The 19,671-nt window shown below is 36.1% G+C and overlaps 1 protein-coding gene across 1 annotated transcript in view; it reads left to right on the forward strand.

Moving 5' to 3' along the window:
• The window catches only part of NALCN (sodium leak channel, non-selective), a 243,686-nt gene that overhangs the window by 34,988 nt on the left and 189,027 nt on the right, over positions 1-19,671 (forward strand). Inside the window, exon 7 of the mRNA XM_062566808.1 lies at positions 16,896-17,050. Within this exon, the coding sequence (XP_062422792.1) occupies positions 16,896-17,050 (155 nt within the window). The remainder of the gene's footprint in view (positions 1-16,895; positions 17,051-19,671) is intronic.

A 19,671-nucleotide genomic window follows, 5' to 3' on the forward strand; every position in this document is an offset into this window, starting at 1 on the left:
CACAGGAAGAATCAAACATAAAATTGCTTGTATTGTTGAACACAACTTTTTTTCTTATTTCAGTAGAAAAAGGTGAAGTAGGACACAATAAACTATGTTTTCCTTGTGGAAAGTTAAGTTTATAACTTTAGGTTGCTGATAAAACTTTTGTCCGATTTCTTCTGTAAATGCTGGGTTACTCTGAATACTGTATTATTTTTAAAAGAGGAAAGAGTTTGTGGAAACACCTCAAATTTAGGTTGTTGAAAAGCTGAATTACAAAAAAAAAAAGGAGGGGGTCAAGTATGCAGTACACAAAATAAAAATAAAAAGCTGTTGAAAGTATGTTAAAGTTGTAAGAGGCAAGCATGCAGAATTTAGGAAAAGTTAGACTTCAGGTTGAATATCTAACCTTAACTCTTTTCTTTTAGTATGATCCAGTGTGTGTAATTTTAGCTTTCAGAAAGTTAAGATATTTAATTTCAGTTACTTTTTAGATAATTTGTATAGGCACCTTCAAAAAGTAATTTCTATCTTCCGGCTTCTCCAGATCAGACACCTACCTATAAATAGCTCCCATGGTTGAGTATGAAAGCTGCAGTTACCTGATCGGAAATCACTTTTTTTCTCCAGAATTGCTGCCTCAGTCATTCAAATGCATGAATGGTACTCACACAAGGAGCAGTATGATTTTTATTTTTGCTTGACATGTAGACCTATACCTTGATTGTGGCATGGTACTCACTCATATTCTGAAAGCGCGTATTTCTTCTTTTCTGTAACATTCATCACTATATTACATCAATGTTTATACGTATCTAATCTTTTTTTAATTCTGAGGAATGCAGCGCAGAAACTCTGGGGGAAGATGGTTGGTGCCCACTTCTGTGGAAATCAGGACTAACCTTACCAGAGCTGGCTGCAGACCTCCAGAGAATAACACCCTGGACTGAGACAGGGAAATAATAGACCTGCTGCTGAAAGAGGGCAATGTAGAAGAAAAATTTGGTCCAGAAAGGAGGCAGCGTACCACCGCAGAAGCCAGGAGAGTTTATTAGCTCAGATATAGTAGAGCACAAAAAGTGCATGCATGTCTGTAATGGTTGAGTTCCAGGCAAATGGATAATAGCCAATGTTCGCCGTACTTGGTATTAAATAACTTACAGTCTAAAGCATAGCTTCTAATGAGCCACAGCTGTAAACGCTTGGTATTTTGCAAATCAGATCCCAGGTGCCCAAGTCAAGCTTAGAAAATGAAAAGCATCCAATTAGTGGCCACCTGTGAGAAGTTTAATTTTAAGTGATTTGCCTTGTATTATGCAGAATTCTGTGGCAAATGGCAAAGGTAAAATTTTATTACTGAAGTCAAGATTCATCTACTTTAGAAATCGCTCTAAGTCTTCTGAATTATTATTATAAAGGAGGCAAGTATCTTATGAAAACAGCATCCTAAAAACTTGCTATTCTTTTCTATTTGAAAGGATGTGGCAGCCTCATCAGGCACTCATTGCCTCTTTGACTACTGCAGATTCTTTTATTTTTCCATCCTTCTTGACACCCACATTCTCTGACCTCCTGCCTCTCTATCTCCTCAGTCATTTTATAATGTTAACTGTGACAAACAGAAAAACTGAAGTGAGCTAGCTATGGTCTGACTTTTCCTTTCCATCTGTGAAATCAGCAAAAACTGACTTCCTTCCAAAGGCTGCACATTTTTTTTTCTGTTTAGTGATAAATCTTTTTTTTTCTCTCATTCTTATTGTCGTCTTTATTTTTGCTAGAGTTTTTTCCCTAAAGGGAAACCTTTCTTCTTCCTAGGCAATTTTCTCACTCAGTATTCCCTTGTGATTATCACTTATCTTTCTACAACTGTACTGTCACAACTTTTCCTTCATGATATCTCCCACTGATGCATCTTTTCTCTGCCAACTAGCAGTATATTACATAGATTTCCTTATTATGGATCTGCTTCAGTTGCTTGAAAGACACACAGTATGTTTGGACTGTAATGTATATGTAATACGATTATCTAAATAAGGCCATACATTAAAATCAGTTTGACAGGTTATTTAATTATATCTGAAATTAATTTCAAAACAGTGAATAAATATGGAGAAAGTAAGTTGCGTTCTTGGGCAACTCTAGTATACAAAAAGTGCTTCCAAAACTATTGCTCTGGCTCTGTTAGAATGCTTTGTACATCCTCACACACTACCTGTTGAGTGCTTATCCTTATTTTTAATTATCAAGACATACTTGACTATCCAAAAATTCTTTCATACTGCATGATTATATTTATTCTACAATGGCAGATTTTCTTTGGTGATTCTGAGCCTGCATGGTAAGTAGGAGAAAGGAAGCCTTCCTTCATTAAAAAAGGCAATTTCAATAAAATACAGCAATTTTCATTTTTTTCTTCCAAATTCACTTTAAGGCCTTTCAATAGAATAGAGACGGAGTGTGTTGTAGACCTATCTGCCTTGTCACCATGCCAGTTGATTTAAAATTCTTCTTTGCAATGTTTCTTTAAAGTAAAAACTGCCCTGAAAAAATAGATAAGAAAAATAATTACTGAGTAATAGAAAGATCTAAGAGATTCTTGGTCATGTCTCCATCTGTCTATGGATAGGCCTCCCAAAATGTCAGAAAACAGCTTCAAAGAGGCTGGAACTAAAAGCTCACCAGAATATCTAATATAGGAAATAAATATGATTAGAAAGAACAAAAAGGATTTGAGATATTGTCTTACATCAGCAGTGGGAAAATAAGAATGAGTAATTGGATTTCTGAGAAAGGGAGAAAATCAAAAGACTAAGCTTGAAAAAAATCAGCATAACAAGACTTCTTTAACAGGGTACATTAAAGCTGTGCAGGTTGTTCAGCTGGCATCAATAAATTAATGTTGCCTTTGGGATTTATTCAGAATCTTTGTTAATTATGATATGTCTTGTATAAACTTCTCAGAGAAAAGAGAGGCAGAAGAAATTTTACTTTTTCCAGGCTTGGTGTTGTTTGGACCCTAACCAAAATCAAAATATATATATATATAGAATCAGACTAAAAGAGAGGCAGTTCTAGCGAAATGAGTTCCTGTCAGGAAGATGGGAAAGAGTCCTGAGGTAGTGGCCAGTAGAGGTGCCTAAGGGGAGCTATCTTCAGGAGCGGATTCTCCTCATTCTCAGAGGATGTGCGGCCAAAATTCCTGATTTTGTTTAGAACTGTTATATAGACAGTTTTCCAAAGCAATTGGATTGTTGATTTATACCACACAGGATTTCAGTTTGTCCAGCTCCTTTTTAACTGAGGAGACCTCTTCATGAAAATCAGGGAAAAAGTGGTTGGAACCTAATAGCCCCAGCTGTTGGTGGCTCAGTTATGTCGTGTACCTCACTGTGTTAAGATCAGGAGCCGTTCATATTTACCCATTTCTTTTGTCACAGTGGAGACAAAAGTTTATTGCACTTCCTGCTCAGCCTGTCAACCTTTATGAGACTCATCCCCTTCTCTTGCTGTTAAATACCCCTTCTGAGTAAGCTAGAGTAGATTTTGCAGACTGCTGTGAAAGTGGCTGACTATGATATGTAACATACTGCCGCAGCTCTTCCCTGCTATCTGGAAAGTTCCATATTTATCTGTAGGGTTTTTTCCCTTAAAATCATCATACAGGATTAAGGCCTCGGAAATATTGAACTTCCTGAAGGAAACCTGCAGAAGGCTAAGACATCAGAATTCAGAACATCCTCCGGTATATCATAAAATTTAGAGAAAGATCAGATCTTGTTGGAAAACAGCATTCTAAGAATGGTCTCCATTCAGTCTGCTAGGTGGGTGATTGAGTGCTGTTTGCTTCCTTGAATAGAAAGGAAACTGGAAAAATTCTGTCCTTTATATTGCAAGAGGAAGCCAGACAACTAATGAAGAAGTCTGTGGATGTACTGACAGCACTTTGTCACTGAGCAGTGACACCTCTTAGCCTGGAAATGCTGTGAAGAAAAGTCACTTCTGGATATCCAAGCAATTACAGGAAATGGTAAAGAAAGAAGTTCTGAAAGAGACTTCATCTATATTTCAGTGAGTGATCTAACCCACATGTTTTTCTGAAAACTGGATAACTGTATTCAGTTTGTTGCTGCTCTCTGAAAGCTGAATGTGATGCCTAAATTAGATTCCTGTCCCAATCCCCTGGATTAATGTAATTCTGAAAGATCTGGGAAATGCTCTGTATTCAACCTGAGATGTTTATCATCTGACTGAGGCAATCTCGGCTATTTATTATTTACAAGAACTTGTGAAGGGTGAGTGAGGAACTGGAAGAATAGAAAACAGCACAAGTTTAAAAAGGAGGAAGTGACAAGACACAGGGCAAGAAAAAACAGGGAATATTTTGGTATTGTGGCTGGAATTCCAGTTAGCTTAACTTCTGTCCCTGCAAGAATTCTGTAGCAAATAAACAAACAAACAATTTGGAAGCAGCTGGAAGATAACACGGAAATGGCTAGCAGCTAATATAAATTTGTCAAGAATAAACCATGTCAAACCAATATAATTATCTTCTATGGCAGAATAACAGCCTTGTGAGGTGGAGAGAAGAGTGGTTGTCATGTATCTTTATTTTAGGAAAGCTTTAAACAGTCTTCACGTGACATTGTTACAAGCCTGCAGGAGATACATGGATAAGATGAAAATATCATAAGATAGGTGCAAAATTGGTAGGAGAACATGGTTAGAGAGTTCATTGTCAGAAAGGAAGGAGTTGTCAAGCAGGGATCCACATAAGTCTCTCTTCTACTATTTGTAGTTTTCATTAGCAGCTTGGATGATGGAAAATAGAGTGTACTTACTGAATTGAAGATGACTTGAAACTGGGAGGGACTGCAAATATTTGGGGAGATTAGAATAATCTTGAAAAATCAAAGTCATGATCTGAAAAGAGTGGATAAAATTCATCAGGAACAATATATTTTTCTTAAGAAAAGGGAGCTGTATGAATACAGTATTGTGAACTACTTAGGAAGAAGTTCTTCAGAAGGTGATTTGGGAGCATAATGAAGAAACAGGGATCAACAGAATTGTGCTATTGTAAATATTTATAAATTGTACTATCAGGTAATACGTACAGATGATTGGAGAGTCTAAAGGACGGTAAACAAGAATGAGCTTAGATCTATAGAATGTAGCTGATAAGGGACATTTGACAGGTTTTTTTGAACTCAGCTGAAAGGAAGCAGCAGACATGTAGCAGTTTCTGAATACAATAAAAATGTACGGAGATAATCTCTTCTGTGTTTCTGTAGCTAGGATAAGAAATATTCTTATTAAACTTCAGCAATAAAATTTCAGGCTAGTCAGATTATCAATAAAAAACTCTGTAGGGGTAGGGCTAATGATGCACTGCAATACATTCGTTAGAGAGGTTCTGAATTTCCTCAAGGGGGATCTTCAAAACTAGACTATGGAAAGTTATGTTAGGAATGACATGGAAATGATCTGGGACGGGGTAATATATTTAATATTCCATTGAAAGGTCACATACAACCTTATTTTTCTATGATTCTAGTGGTTCTTCTTGATATAAAGAAAGTCAGATGTCCTTATGCTTCAAATCCTAAGAGATACCTGCCTTTGTTACAGCTCTTAGCAGGAGCTTCATCTATTATTCTGAAGAGGGCAGGATTGAAAGTTGGGAGGATCAGATGCAGGAGCAGATCTGTGTGTGTTAGGGCACAGACAAGTGAGTGGCTTGTGGCATCTTGTTGTTTTCTCTCTTTCTATATATAGCTAAGCTTGGGGATGAGATGTGGGTGTGCTCTTGGATGTTCCAGTTTCATTTTTCCTCCTACCTTTCATGGTATTTCCAATTCTCTGACTAAAACACATTTCTATGTGTGTTATTCTTATTTTACAGTAACATAAAATATTTTTCTACAACGTTTACACACATCTTCCTACCCCTGTAGTGCTTTTCCAGGCTCTTACCTAGTCACTCCTTATGTCCCCTGACTGTCTCTCTTATAGAAGGTACGGAGAAGTTTTAAGAAAAGTTCCCAAATCTAGCATGACTGCCTATCTCTGCAGCATGCAAAGGCTCATCAGCTGCTTTTGTACTCAGTGACCCACATTTTTTGCCCTTCACGCAAGTGCGTCACATTCCTTCTTTTCCATTGCCCAAAATGTTGATCATCCTTCTGTCCCTGCTGTAGCAGGCTCTGTTGGGCTCACAGATGCCTGATTTGCCCAGCTTCCCTCACAGATTCCTACCGCACTATGCATCCTATGCCTTCCAGCTCCTTGTCTTCATCTCTCTCCTAGCTTTTTTCAGGGGCTTAGCCTACCTAGGTGGCAGGAACAGATATTACCCGCTACAGTTCAATATATGCTGCCTACCTCTTTTCTTGATAATCATGGCTATAATATAGGGACAGTATTAGAATTAGAATCCAGATCAATTTCTGTATATCTTCTAGCTGGCAAATTGGTGAAAAGGGCTCTTCAACTGGTGTTTGAAGAGAAAGCTTTGCTTGGTTACAGACTGTCAACATGACATACTGTTTAGTTTTCTTTCATGCAGCAGAGGTGGCCTTTAGGCCACCATGTCTGGCTTGAAGGCTGGATCAATTGCTTTTTCATTCAAAAGCAATTTTCATTTGCTTTTATGGAGCCCTGAAAATATTTCAGATCCCTTATGGACAAAGTTATTTGCCTTTATTGGAGGTCTGCATTTGCATATTTTAATTATATTGCAATATATCCTGCCTTGTGGACAAAACCTTTTTACTGGATGAAAATGATGATCCTTTTTTGACTAGTCTTAGTGTCAACCTTGTGTATGAGCACATGGAGAGATGAAGGCTCTTTCTCCTGGATAAAGTGAGAGTTTTGATGTGGACTAGTTCCTACCATCAAATGCTGAACTGTTTCCATTCAGAGTTAGCTGAGTAGTGTTTAAAGTTTACTCTTAGGTCCTCAGTGATAGCAGCTCCCTTACTTCTCTTACGCTAGCAGATGCGCTAGCAGTGGCATCTTCCGCCACTTCCGATGTTGCATTAGTCACTAGTCTATGTGAATGCATTTGATGCAGACATCTGCGTGTGGTCTCAACACTTTGCAGCATAAGCTTTATGAAAGAACTTGTTTCGCATACTGTTAAGATTTGGAATCAGAGCATCAACTTTTTTAAGATGTTGAGGATTACCATATCTCATGCCAAAGCTAAAAGTTTATAGTGGCAAAACTACATGGTGAAGAGTGTACCAGAAAGAGAAACTTCCAAATGCTTTCTAGTTGTGACTAATTTTACTTCTGTGAGTGACCAGTGCAAAAGTACTTGGGAGCTTTGATGGAAGTGAATCCCAGCTTGAGACTCATGATTTTCAAATTGTACAGTGCTTATGTTTGTCCCCATATTTGATAGACAGCAGATCAGAAGGTATTTTTATATATACAACCAAGGTAAGTCTGATACACAAACTTAGATTTTTTTGAATTGATTCTGAACATACTTCAAAGACAGAATGTATGCAGTCTTTATTTTAGATTGTCTAATACATTTGAGCTCATGTCCTGAACTGAGACATTTTTCACTCTTCTAAAATATTCTCTAAAGAAATGCTTTATTGGACTGTAATGCTTGCTATAGGTATTAGATCACTTCGAAATGTAAATCAGCTTAATTTAATACACCTCAGTGAAATTATGCAGATTCATGCAACCTAGATATATTAGCACTTTCTTATAGCCACAGCTTCCTTCATTCTGTGAATTCTATTAATTTACATTATTTTGCTTCCTATGAAACAAGTCTTGCATTAGTAAATGTATCTTGGAATTGCTGTTTGAGTTCAGCTCTCTGATGACTGATTGTAGCAATCAAAAAGGTGGGCTGTCATATGGTTGTGTGGCAGATAACACTTCATAAAATCTCAAAAGAGCATCATTTATGCATACTACCTTAAGAACAAATCCATACCAGGACTTCTGAGTTTTCTTTTTTGAACGTTGCTTTCTAGTGCTTGGATGTACATACCAGAACTGTCAATAGGAAAGATTTATTTTTCTTACTTGTTATTCTGTGGATAACTTCAGTGGCCTTGTTCCTCTGAAGAGTAGTGACAGGGTGATTTGAATTTAATTTCCTCTAATTCCAGTAATTAGCAATCAAACCAACAGGTTGTCAAAACCATTAAGTATCCGCAACCATCCTGTTCTCATATGGGCAGTGGCAGCACTGGCTTTGCATAACACAAATGATCTATCACAATGATCTATGTATGGAATTACCATTTTTTGACTATGACACTTATGTTAGGAATGTAAGTGTCTTAAATTCCTTTTCTAGCTTCTGCAGAAAGGTACTTCTGGAATGCGATTCAACCCACCAGCATCCAAATCATCTTCTGGAGATTTGGGGTTTTTCTCTTTCTCTTCATTGCCTGAAATAAGGGGGATAAGAACTAGAGCTACAGCCTTTTATTGTGACACTCCTTCTAGTGATTCAGTTGAGAGGTAGGAACTTTAAGGCTGAAGCTTTAACACTTTGCTGAGAGTACTTTGTGAAAAGTATCAGAAAAATATATACCAAAACTTGAAACTGAGCATATAAATAATCAGTAAAAGATCTGAAATAAATAACAAGATGTGCCTTGGGGCAGAGATACTAGAAGACAATATATTAACAGTAGTAAAATATTACAGTATCTATATATTGAATTTAGGATCAAAAAAACCCAATTAGATAATAAGTCTATCTGCCTGTAAATTACAGGTTTATATTACCTTTCATTCTGTTTCCATTGTATGCAACATTATAGCTTGCAGCTGACTTGAGCGTGTCTTCTAAACATGAATCTATTCTTGATCAAAGTTTCAGCAGAAGAATAATTCACAAGCAGGGGAACTTGTTAGTTCACACCAAAAGTGAATAATTTTCACTGTTATAAAGTACGGTCCTACTTTATCGTTCTAATTTGTCTGACTTCTTGCACTTTTTTAATGCTAAATTACTAATAATCTTAATTCCCAATATTTTCTCTGTGTGAATCCACTTAAACAAAATAATTTAGGCACCTTTCAATATGCTCTTTAATAAACTAACATGATTTAGCTACTTAAGTCTCTCACTGCAAAATGTGTTCTCCAATTTTCTCATTTCCATAGCTTTTCTACACTCTTTCTCCACTTTTTCAAATCTTTTTTAAAAACATGAACACAAAACTGTATGTAGTATTCATCATAATTTGTACCAGTGCCATGCAGAGAGGAGCATCAACTCATTACATTCATGCTGATAGTTTGGGAAGGCACTGGCTCTCTTGACACAATGTTATTAGGAGAAATATAACAGAATGCACTATTTTATTCTCCCCTTTCAAACTTATGTACTATCTATATTCTACAGTATAGTCTTTCCACCCTTTTATTCCCTTTTATTCCCTTTATTGTGTAGACTAGGCTTGCTTTCAGTTTCAGCATGCTTTCAGTAATTTTACCCATATAACTTTGCATTTGACTGTATTTACTGGATTCAGGTAACCAAAAGGTAGAGAAATCTTTGTTTTACTTCCCTGTCTTCATTGTTGTTCATCTTTCTACCTATATTATTGTTTTTTCCTTTTTTTCTACCTCATTGATTATAGTAGATCATACAAGATCTACTATATAGGATATAGATGATCCTTTCACTGGGAAGTATTTTTTGAGACATGAATCAATCATGTTTTCAGCCTGTTTAGCATATGTTTTATTGATATTATGTAGTGCGAACCTTTTAATCAATCATATGTTATTGACTAAATTGCCTTACAAAATCTAAGATACAAAATTTCTGTGGACAATTCCGAAGTCATATCAAAATCTTATTAGTATAATGAGAATTATTTTCTGTAAATCCACAGTAACTGCCATCAATTCTGTTCATGTTCTTTATTCTATATCAGTTAGACTTTGTATCAGCTCTCCCATTCCTTTATCTGGATTGATGTCAGGCTAAATCATGCTGTTTTTCTTTTAAAATAATGGCACATTAGCATTCTTTTGGAATTCCCCTGCTATTAAAAAAATGTATTAAAAATTAATAGACGAGATGAGAGATACCGTCAGTTATTTGGGCCTGTTGATTTGTATATAATTATCTCTAGCAGACATTGTCTAATATGCTTCTCAGTAACAAATTCTTGAGTGGTAAAATCTGTGTTTGCCAAGTTAAAATGTAACATAAGGAATGTTGCCAAAGCTTAAACTTTGTGTTTGTAGTGTACCTAAAGTTGTGAGCCCTTGAAGCGTGCCCTATCTTCATCTTTTAATAATAATAATAAATAGGCATCAGAGACAATCTGTTACCAGAAGGCTTGAAAGCTTTATAGTTATAATTACAGATATAATTATGAGAAACATTAAATATGGATGATGTTTTCACACTTACAGTTTAAAAGATAAAACAGATTTTGTTCTTCAACTAAAACCAGGAAATTGGTTCTCTACATACGGTCCATGATGACTTTAATCCTAAGTTTGTCAAAAAGTAAATCAAAACATTAAAAAATGATCCATGAGAATGCAAAGATTATAAAACATCAGAGAAAGAATTGTACTTAGAAGTAATTGTAATTCTTAAGCCAGAAAGGTACTCTTTGAAATTTCTTCAACTGTCATCAGTGATTTTGGATGATCCTATTATTGTATTCTCTAGAACTTGTAATGATTGTAACAGTAGCATTGTTCTAAGTTACAAGCTTTTTCCATATAAACTGGAAGATCTAGTAAAAGATTTTCAAGAGAACTCAATTATTGTATGACTGTCTTCTACTGAAGTTTATGGTTATATATGTGTGTGGATTTGGTGACAGGAGAGTTAGCTGACAGTGAGTATTCTCTGAAAAAATGTGCCCAATAATGATGATAAATTACTACTGCAAATTTTAGAAATATCAGTAGCACTAATTTAGATAAGAACATCTTCCATGTTAAGTAGCCACCGTAATGCGACAATAATTATGAAAATGCTTAAAAAGAAGTCTTCATGATAGAAACAAAGTTCTTAAAAAAAAAAAAAAATCTAATGACTATATCATGATGTTAATATTCTAACAGTTCCCAGGGACTAGTGGTGTTACTGCTAAGTCTTTCTATAAAAAGAGCGTTAGTCTAAGTAAGTAATTTAGCAGCCATCCATTAATAGCTGTTGTATGTTCAGTTTCCCAGTGGAGAAAATGGAATTACTAGTACAGTAAGCTTTAATATATGGATTTGGGAAAAAGTCACATTTAAAAAGGCAAACAAAAGGAAGTTTGTCTAGATACTTCGATTGTTTTCATGATCACCAATCAATAAATAAACTTCAATCCCTCCTCCCTTTTGTTTTTCACAAGGAGCCAACTAAAAAGAAAACACTTTTCCTTTTAAGTCTTCTAAATTTCTAGTGTCTCTGAAAAGAAGACCTGACTTGAAATATAAAAGAAATATATTTTAGCTACCTAGTGATAGCAGCAACTGTATAGTAATGAGCCTGACCTACCTGAGCTTTTAACAGGACATACTATAAACATCCTTCTGCACAGGATTCATTTGCATTTTTGTAATTTGCCTTCTTTTAGGAAAGTCTATTGACTAGAAAACAAGATTCTGTGCACTAAAATTGGAGGGTGGTAAAGGTGGAAAGCAAATTAAGGAGCTGATCATATAACCTATAGGCCATAGGAACCATCATTTTTTAACTTAAAGGAATTGATGCAGTTATCCATGTAGGTATTCAGTGCAGCTTGAAATAACCTAATATATCCAAAACTTTCAGGTATGACATGAGACCAACAGAGATCTGTAACCTCCTGAATCAGCAGCTAGAGGTTAAGTGGGTTATCCTCAGGCATCCCAAATGGCACTAGCAATCTAACAGTGGACAGCCTAATTGAACACCAAATCTTGCCTTCTGCGTAGACTCAATTGCAGGAGAGAGTATTCAGTCTAAAATGCAAAGTGTCTGGGACTAAATAGAGCTTATTCTGCAGTTGATGTGAAAATGTATTCTTTTGTACAACTAAATGTATTGGAAATGCTGACTATGAAATTAGTATTTACTACCCTGTGTGTATCAGATCTGTGACCTGAGAGGTTCGGTTATCATTAGTCTGCCAGTTTATACATACATTAAATTTATATTCTGTTCATCAAAAAAAATCTCCAAAAATATTGTTAAAATCGGGATGCTCATCACATAGCTGGCCTTACTTTCCCACTATGAATCCAGCTTGTAAATGAGATCTCATTTCATAAAATACTGATGTAATACAAAATTTAAGGCTTAGAAATATATTCATAGTCTATAATGGTTATCTAAAGTACTACAATGAAGTTATTTCACAGAAGTAATGACTCCACTTTTAAGAATAAAGATAAGTGAATTAGATGCCATTTATCTATTTAAAATAAGAGAGCAGTATTAATAGTGAGATAATGTGTTTAAAGTCAGTATTGTCTCAGTATTGCTTCATCAGAAAATGCTTATTGAGTGATCTTGGCCCAGAACCAATTCATTCCAGACTCCAACTTCATATTAAGGTCATAGAGGTCTAAACTTCAGTGTTTGTTTTAGGTTTATTTCTCTCATTTCTACACCTTCTCAGTGGCTTGGTGCTTCTGCTTGTGCTCCGCCAATACTGCAAAATAAGAAATGATCTTTAGAAAAATGTATAGAAATCAAACACATTTTTCAAAACTGAGTGCTCAAAAGTTAAACATCTAAATTCAGGTAACATCAAAGGATGCTGAATCTATGAAATCTTGATATCTAAAAGAAAAATCTGTCTTTTATCTATCACCTGATTCAAGCCTATTTCTGTATTAATGCTTTCTATAGAGCAGTCTCCATTTTGCATGTAGATTCTATCACTTTCTGAATTCACTGGTTGACATTAAATCACAATTACTGAGAGTAGCCTTTAAGCTCTTCAGAACTCTGAAGTCGTTCTCTATTCTCGTAGGTATTTGTCATCCTTCAGCATATGGTTTGTGTAGAGTTTGATGAAGTGGAGTTCACACTGTCCCCCAGGTCATTAACGAAAATGGATAGCGTAGATCCCAGTGCCAATTCCTCTGAGATCCTGGTTAATGTATTGCTCTCTACTTGGAAGCTGCACAGTTGCTACTTCTATACTTCATTATCTGACAGCCTTTTTTTATGCCTGCTATGGTATTTTTACCTAGGTAGTAGTTCTTTAGCAAGCAGCCTTGCAGAGGCTTTGCTTTGGCAAGGGGAGAGACATGGAATTCTTCTGTACTAATGTAGAAGATTATTCTACTCTAGCTAATTCATGTTTCATTATTGACTTCTTTTCCTAATTCAGTAATTGAAGCAATTTCTTGATATCTTATCAATATATTTCCTTCTTAATTTTCCTGTAATTTTCTGGATCTGGGAGCTACATGAGTAGGCTGATAATTTCCAAAGACTTTTCTGGTGATATATTTAAAAATTAATAGAATACCAGAACAAAAGAACCCTGTTTGTATTCCATTTTTATTCTTGGCCGAGAAAGTCTGGTTAACAGAAAATAGGTCAAATAAGTTAGGAGTTATCTCGGGGAATTTTAAGTTGTTAAATACTAAGGTCAAAACCTCTCCTTAAAGAACAGCCCTGATAAAGAGATGGTATTCAGAGAGAAGAGATTGTGTTCAGATGACTATGGTGGTTGAAAGACCTGTCTTGTTATAGATGCCATAGCAAAAAAGCATATGTGCTGTCAAGACACTTTATTTCATGTTGTTCTTAAGATGTATGTGTGTATGTATGTGTGGGGTCAGAGCGTTCTTCAGGCAGTTGAAAACATGTCAGAGCAGCATTCCTGTGTCTTTTACAATGATCTTATTACCAAAGGATGCTAATCAAGGGATGTGAGGTCATATATCTAGTTCTGTATGCTTTATGTTCCTGTGCTGAACTAATTTCTCAGCTCACCTGTTGGGTTGATAGAGTATTTCATACACATTGACTACTGTGCATAGATCCAAAATATTCAGTTGGTCTATGAGAATGGACTATTTCCTTTTTCATGTTGTAAGGATCTGTAATTTTATCAAGGCCTCTATTCAGCAAGATATTTAGACACATTGCTGTATAGAACTTTTGCGAAAGTTAAAATTAGTCATGTTAGCATGTAGATATTGATTGGGCAGGTTTAGCTCAGTTGGTTAGAGCGTGGTGCTGCTAATACCAAGGTTGTGGGTTCAGTCCCCATATGGGCTACGCTGAGGGTTGGACTAGATCATCTCCAGAGGTCCCTTCCAACCTTACTGTTCTATGATATCTATGATACTGTTGAGTATGTTTGTCCTACTGGGATATGAAGGAATAAAACATTTTAAATCATTTTATATTGGAAATGACTGGTGATATTCTAGCTGTTACTAGGCTAGATGTTCCTGTTTGTACTTATTTCCTCTCCTGAACCAGAATACAAACTGTCTAATGGCATCAGTCCAAAAGAGTCTGTACCTGTATTGGTACAGTATTATAAGCAGAGATTCTTTGCTTTTGGCAAAAATGATACTCTGTGCATGGAGACAGTTTTTTCTCTTCAGACAGAGATTTAATATGATATAGAAATGACCTAGGTTTAAATGAAGCAATTAAAATGAGTGCTTTACCTTGTAATGATTGAGACAGCAATACTTTTAATAATATGCCCTCACACCACTAGCCTCTTGGATCGGAGAGATTTTCTAATGCAAGCCATAATGTAAAATTCATTAACTCGCTGTAGCCTGGGCATTAAATCTGCTTGTGCCAATGAATTGATTTTGATTCTTGAAAATATTCATAAAATATTGTCTTAAGATATAGTTACATTATAATTTTAGATAGCAGTATCATGAATCTGAAGTGTTTGAATTTTTAAATCCTTGAGTGATGTATGCTAACGATGTTTACAAAAAGTTAAATGGCTACACATATGCTTGTATATCTGTCCATCTTTCTAGTTAGGGACACAGCTAAATTTTCAGGATGTGCTATAAAACTTTAGCTAGAACTATATGTGCTTATGTGTACATGCATGAAGTTATTTATGTATGGCACTCCGGGCATCATGCAGAAATGGCTACAGAGTGAGTGCTGCTATGGTTATTTCACTACATTTCCCTAACAAAAACTGTGTAGGAAGCTTCAGTTTCACACTGACAAATATAGACTAATCTTTTGCTACAGCATGCAGAGCACAAAAGCAAGAAAAATAAAGTAATTAAAGCTTCTGTTCACCCAATTTAGTTGTCAAAATGCATCTGTGAGTTAGATTAAAAGAAGGGGACTTTCAGAAGAACCATAAGGTACTAATTACACTAAAGGGCAGACAGAAAAGTTTCACCTGTTCTGTGGACAAATCAGATTAATTAAAAAAAGATGATGAATTTTAAGATTCCTCCTGAGGCTTCAGAATGAGAGGGTACATACTACAGGATTTTCTTTTTAACTTTGAGTGGTTCATTTTGGTTGTCTTATATCAAAAGTCTCTGCAGGAGGTAGGAACCATCCTGAACATGAATGAAAAACTGCTGTGAATTGTTTTTTTTCCTCAAGCTAGAACTGACCCTGACTGGCTTTTCAAGTCTAATTTGAAATTGCAGTAGGACTGAATCAAAAATCAGGATTTCCATTTGCTAGGTCAGAGTCAGATATAAGCAAGACAAAAAATGGATTTTCTTAGCTGTGCACTTACTCAGTAGAGTTGGAACTGTGACATATTGCAGCACTTCTTTTTGATTTATCCAGTTGACTCATAGCACAACTAGCATGAATCCTCACTTCTGCACTGTGGTACTGTGCTGTGTTGCTTTGTAAACCCTAACAGGACAGGGATTTTTTGCTAAGGTGACCTCTAACTAAACAACTTCTTGGAAAATGGGGGTGACCAGTCTTTGATTCTGGCTCTTCCATGGCAAAGAACTATATATTGCTACGAAGAACAATGTGCCATAAGTGCCCGTGGGAATTAACTGCCTGAGCTCCTCCTTACCAGAGTTTGAGGACCCGTTGATATCTATTCATGTGTGCATGCCAGCAGGCACAGATTGAACCGAATGGGGAGCTACAAGCTTGTTCTCTCCCCTGTTAGCTACTGTGTCCCTTAATGCTGACACCAGCAGAGTTCCTATTGCAGTGCAGCATGACGGAGCATCTCCAGTAGCATAGCCCCATGTGCCAGAGGAGCTAGGAAGGCAAGTGCCCAGCCTCTGGCAATAATAAAATGACATGACTAAAGCATCTCTCTAGCCAGCATACTGGGTGGCAGGGCTGCCCGTTGTCTCATGGTCTTTCTGTTTTTCAGTGCTACATTTACCAACATAAATCTATTTGAATCAATTTGAATCAGGTCCAAGTTTTTCACCTTTTTTACCAAACCGTTGTTGGCCTTATTCAGAAGTGAAACTGAACGGTTTCAGTCACAGCTATACCAAGATATTAACTCTGAAAACATAATGATTTGAATCCTTGGATATGTCAATGAAAGGTAGCTATCTTATGTAGCAGTAGTAGAAACCTGGCCTAACCGAGGTACAAGAAACTAAATACATACTTGAATGACTGGTGAGTCATCCATAACAGTACTGTGAAGAGTGCCAAAGCCACCTCAGGTAATGTCTGTGGAAGTCAGTGTCACAGTACTGACTGCAGTTGGACGCACTCTCAGAATTTTCAAAGGAATCTGAAGCAGTAAGTGTCCAAATTCTGTTAAAGAGCAGTCATATATATTAACTCTTCTGTATGTCCTGGGAAGTCATAATTAATTCAGAATTAATGCAAATAACATATTCCAAAGAACAACCAGTTGTGAGAATAACAGCCAGTATACTTCTTGCGTTAGTCCTCTCACATACAAGTATTTAGTTTTGCTATGGACTGAGTTTATATAACACTTTTTTTTTTTTCACAGAAACGTAACTTGGAATAATTTAGCTATCCCAGACACCCACTGTTCCAGAGAGCTAGAAGAAGGTTACCAATGCCCACCTGGATTTAAGTGCATGGACCTTGAAGATCTGGGACTAAGCAGGCAAGAGCTGGGCTACAGTGGCTTTAATGAGATAGGTCTGTCTTACTGGTAAAATCCATTTCAGTATCCATTTAAAAATGTTTATAAAATAAGTATCTGTGCTGAAAAGATATCAAGTGCAATCAGTATTCTGCTCAAGTAGCACATGCCAGAAAGAGAAGCTGTGTTGTTTGCTTTGAAATTATAAAGTTATAACCTATTTTTACACTACCTGGGTTCCTAGGATTTAGATAACTTTAAAACAATGGCTTAATTTAAGAAGAGGCAATAGTTCATTATCACCAGTATGCAAATATAATGACTAATTTCTGTGGTTTTTTTATGTTTCATTTTAGAGTATATAATGGCCTCATAATTCATCCTGTTTGCTAATTTTAGTAGCAATTCTATTAAAAAAAACACCCAGAACTGCTTTGATAATCACCTTGGTACTAAAGGGCAGGGGTAGAGAGAGTGAGAGCATGTATATCTGTGGCAATCTGGATCCAAAATGTGTAAGTGAGAACTAGAGTCCCTAAAATGACCAAGAGTTAAGCAGATTTGCAATACAGCTGTGATGTGTGTTCTGTGAGCAACACCACAAGTCAACAAAAGAATACATTCTCTTCTAGCTGGAATATGTGGTGTCATCCCCACAAGGAAACTTGAATAGGAACATAGAGCAATAATTCGACTGAAATGTGGCAAAAATATGCTGAAGCAAAATCCATACCCAGATGGAAAATATACAGCTACCCTGTCAGAGCCTTGTGGTTATCTCACATACATTTCACGGACAAAGGTCCAACAGGAGCCTGCAGTGTACATTTTCATAAGCACAGGTAGGGAGATCCCTTCCAATGAGAAAGTGTGCCTACCGGTCATATTCTCTATGATGTTTCTCTCTGACTGCAGTAAGCTTTTTTTTTTTTTTTTCTTTTTTTTTTCTTTTTTCCTGGATTGAACTCCAGACAATAGACTGTTATCCTGGCCCTAGCTGAACTTGAAGGTAATAAAAAGGTTTAATGACTGAATTACTATACTCTAAGGCTTTTTTTTTTTTTTGAATATTGAAAGTCTTTGAAGCCCAAATCACTTCATTTGAGGCAACTCAGGCAGCTGAATATACACACTGAGCCAGAGGGTTACAAGAAATAAATTCATAGTACTGTCACAACAGATACTCTGTGATACTAAAAAGTTTCTGAACAGAAACTAGCATAATGTATTTTTTTCTTTCTTGTGAGAAATGGAGAAAGCATCCAAATACCATTCTGTTTTTCCTGGAATCCATAAGTGTCCTTATTGTACCAGTACTGCTAGCTGTACTAGTACTACTAGTACCTATATTTTATATATTAATTTGTCTGTGGTAGATCTCAAAGGACAACTTTGTGTGATCTTTCAGACAACCTTCAGCTTCCTAAGTTAGTGGCATTCTGTCATACCCAGGTAAACATGAGCTGACTTCACAGTAGAAGCTAAAAACATCTACACACAGGTTCTCTAGCTTGAGATAGTTTGGCAGTGGAGCATGAGGATAAGCATGTCACCAGAAGAGTTATGCCTGAGAATGAAACTACACTTCTTATCTTGACATGCAAAATTAGTTGTCATACCTGCTAGGGCACTGAATGCTGATATTCTAGCTGTCTACATGGTCATTGGAGAAAAGTAGCTGCAATGCCTTGGACAAGCTTAGGTGGGTAGATGATTTAAACAAGGCTTAAAATGATTATTAAAGGAAGCCAGTACTACTTTACTAATGGAAAGAGGTTGGCAAAGACAGATGAAGTCCAAGGGTACCTGGAAAGCTGGTTAAAAAAATATAGGACTAAAACTCTGGTCTCCTGGGTCCCAGTCCTGTGCTTTATTGATATGTCTTCCTGACTGCTACATTTTAAAGATCAAAGATTGCTAATAGACATAGGAGAATTATCACTGATACGTGATTTTTGTCTAGAAATGGGTAACTAGGGCATAAGCACATCTCAGTACAGCAGCCAGAGTTTAAATTGAACATCAATTGAAAGCTGATCATTAAACCTTAAAATATTGGATGAGACAGAGCAATTATGCCACAAAATGTTAAATAAGTTTCCTCAAATTAGGAATGTTAAAAACAGGGTAATAACCAGCAAGTTTATCAATATTTTGTAAATCTCCATTTGATGATGCACCTTTGTATGTAGTTAACAGGTAAGTAATGCAGTAGATCTTCTCTGTGTAATTATAGTATTTTATTGTATACATTCATTGATGTTTTACTTGCAGATATTATTATGCAGCCTGTCCTGTTGCTTCCTGAAATGTATCATTACAAAAATCACAAGAGCATAGCAGTTTGGCAGCTACCGTATAATTAGTGCCACTTCATTTGCTGCATATAAGTACAAGTTATGCATAGTTGAATTTCATCATTTCTGATACTTTCCTTTGCAGAGAAAGAAAAGGGAGGATTTTTACAATTTTGTTACAGGGTGAAGATTAAATCTGTCCAAATCTGTTGTTAAGTTGATGGATTTTTTTATGCCTGTTAAGACATAGTAGGCATACTATGAAGTAGGTTGTTATGTATTTAGAAAGTCTCTCAATTTTGGCCATATTCTTTTCCCACTTTTATAAATGATTGTGGCTTTAAAGGGATAAAAAATAGAAAAGTAATGTACGTTTTGGT

The sequence above is a fragment of the Rhea pennata genome, chromosome 1 (genome assembly GCF_028389875.1).
Source record: "Rhea pennata isolate bPtePen1 chromosome 1, bPtePen1.pri, whole genome shotgun sequence".
NCBI classification, from domain to species: domain Eukaryota; kingdom Metazoa; phylum Chordata; class Aves; order Rheiformes; family Rheidae; genus Rhea; species Rhea pennata.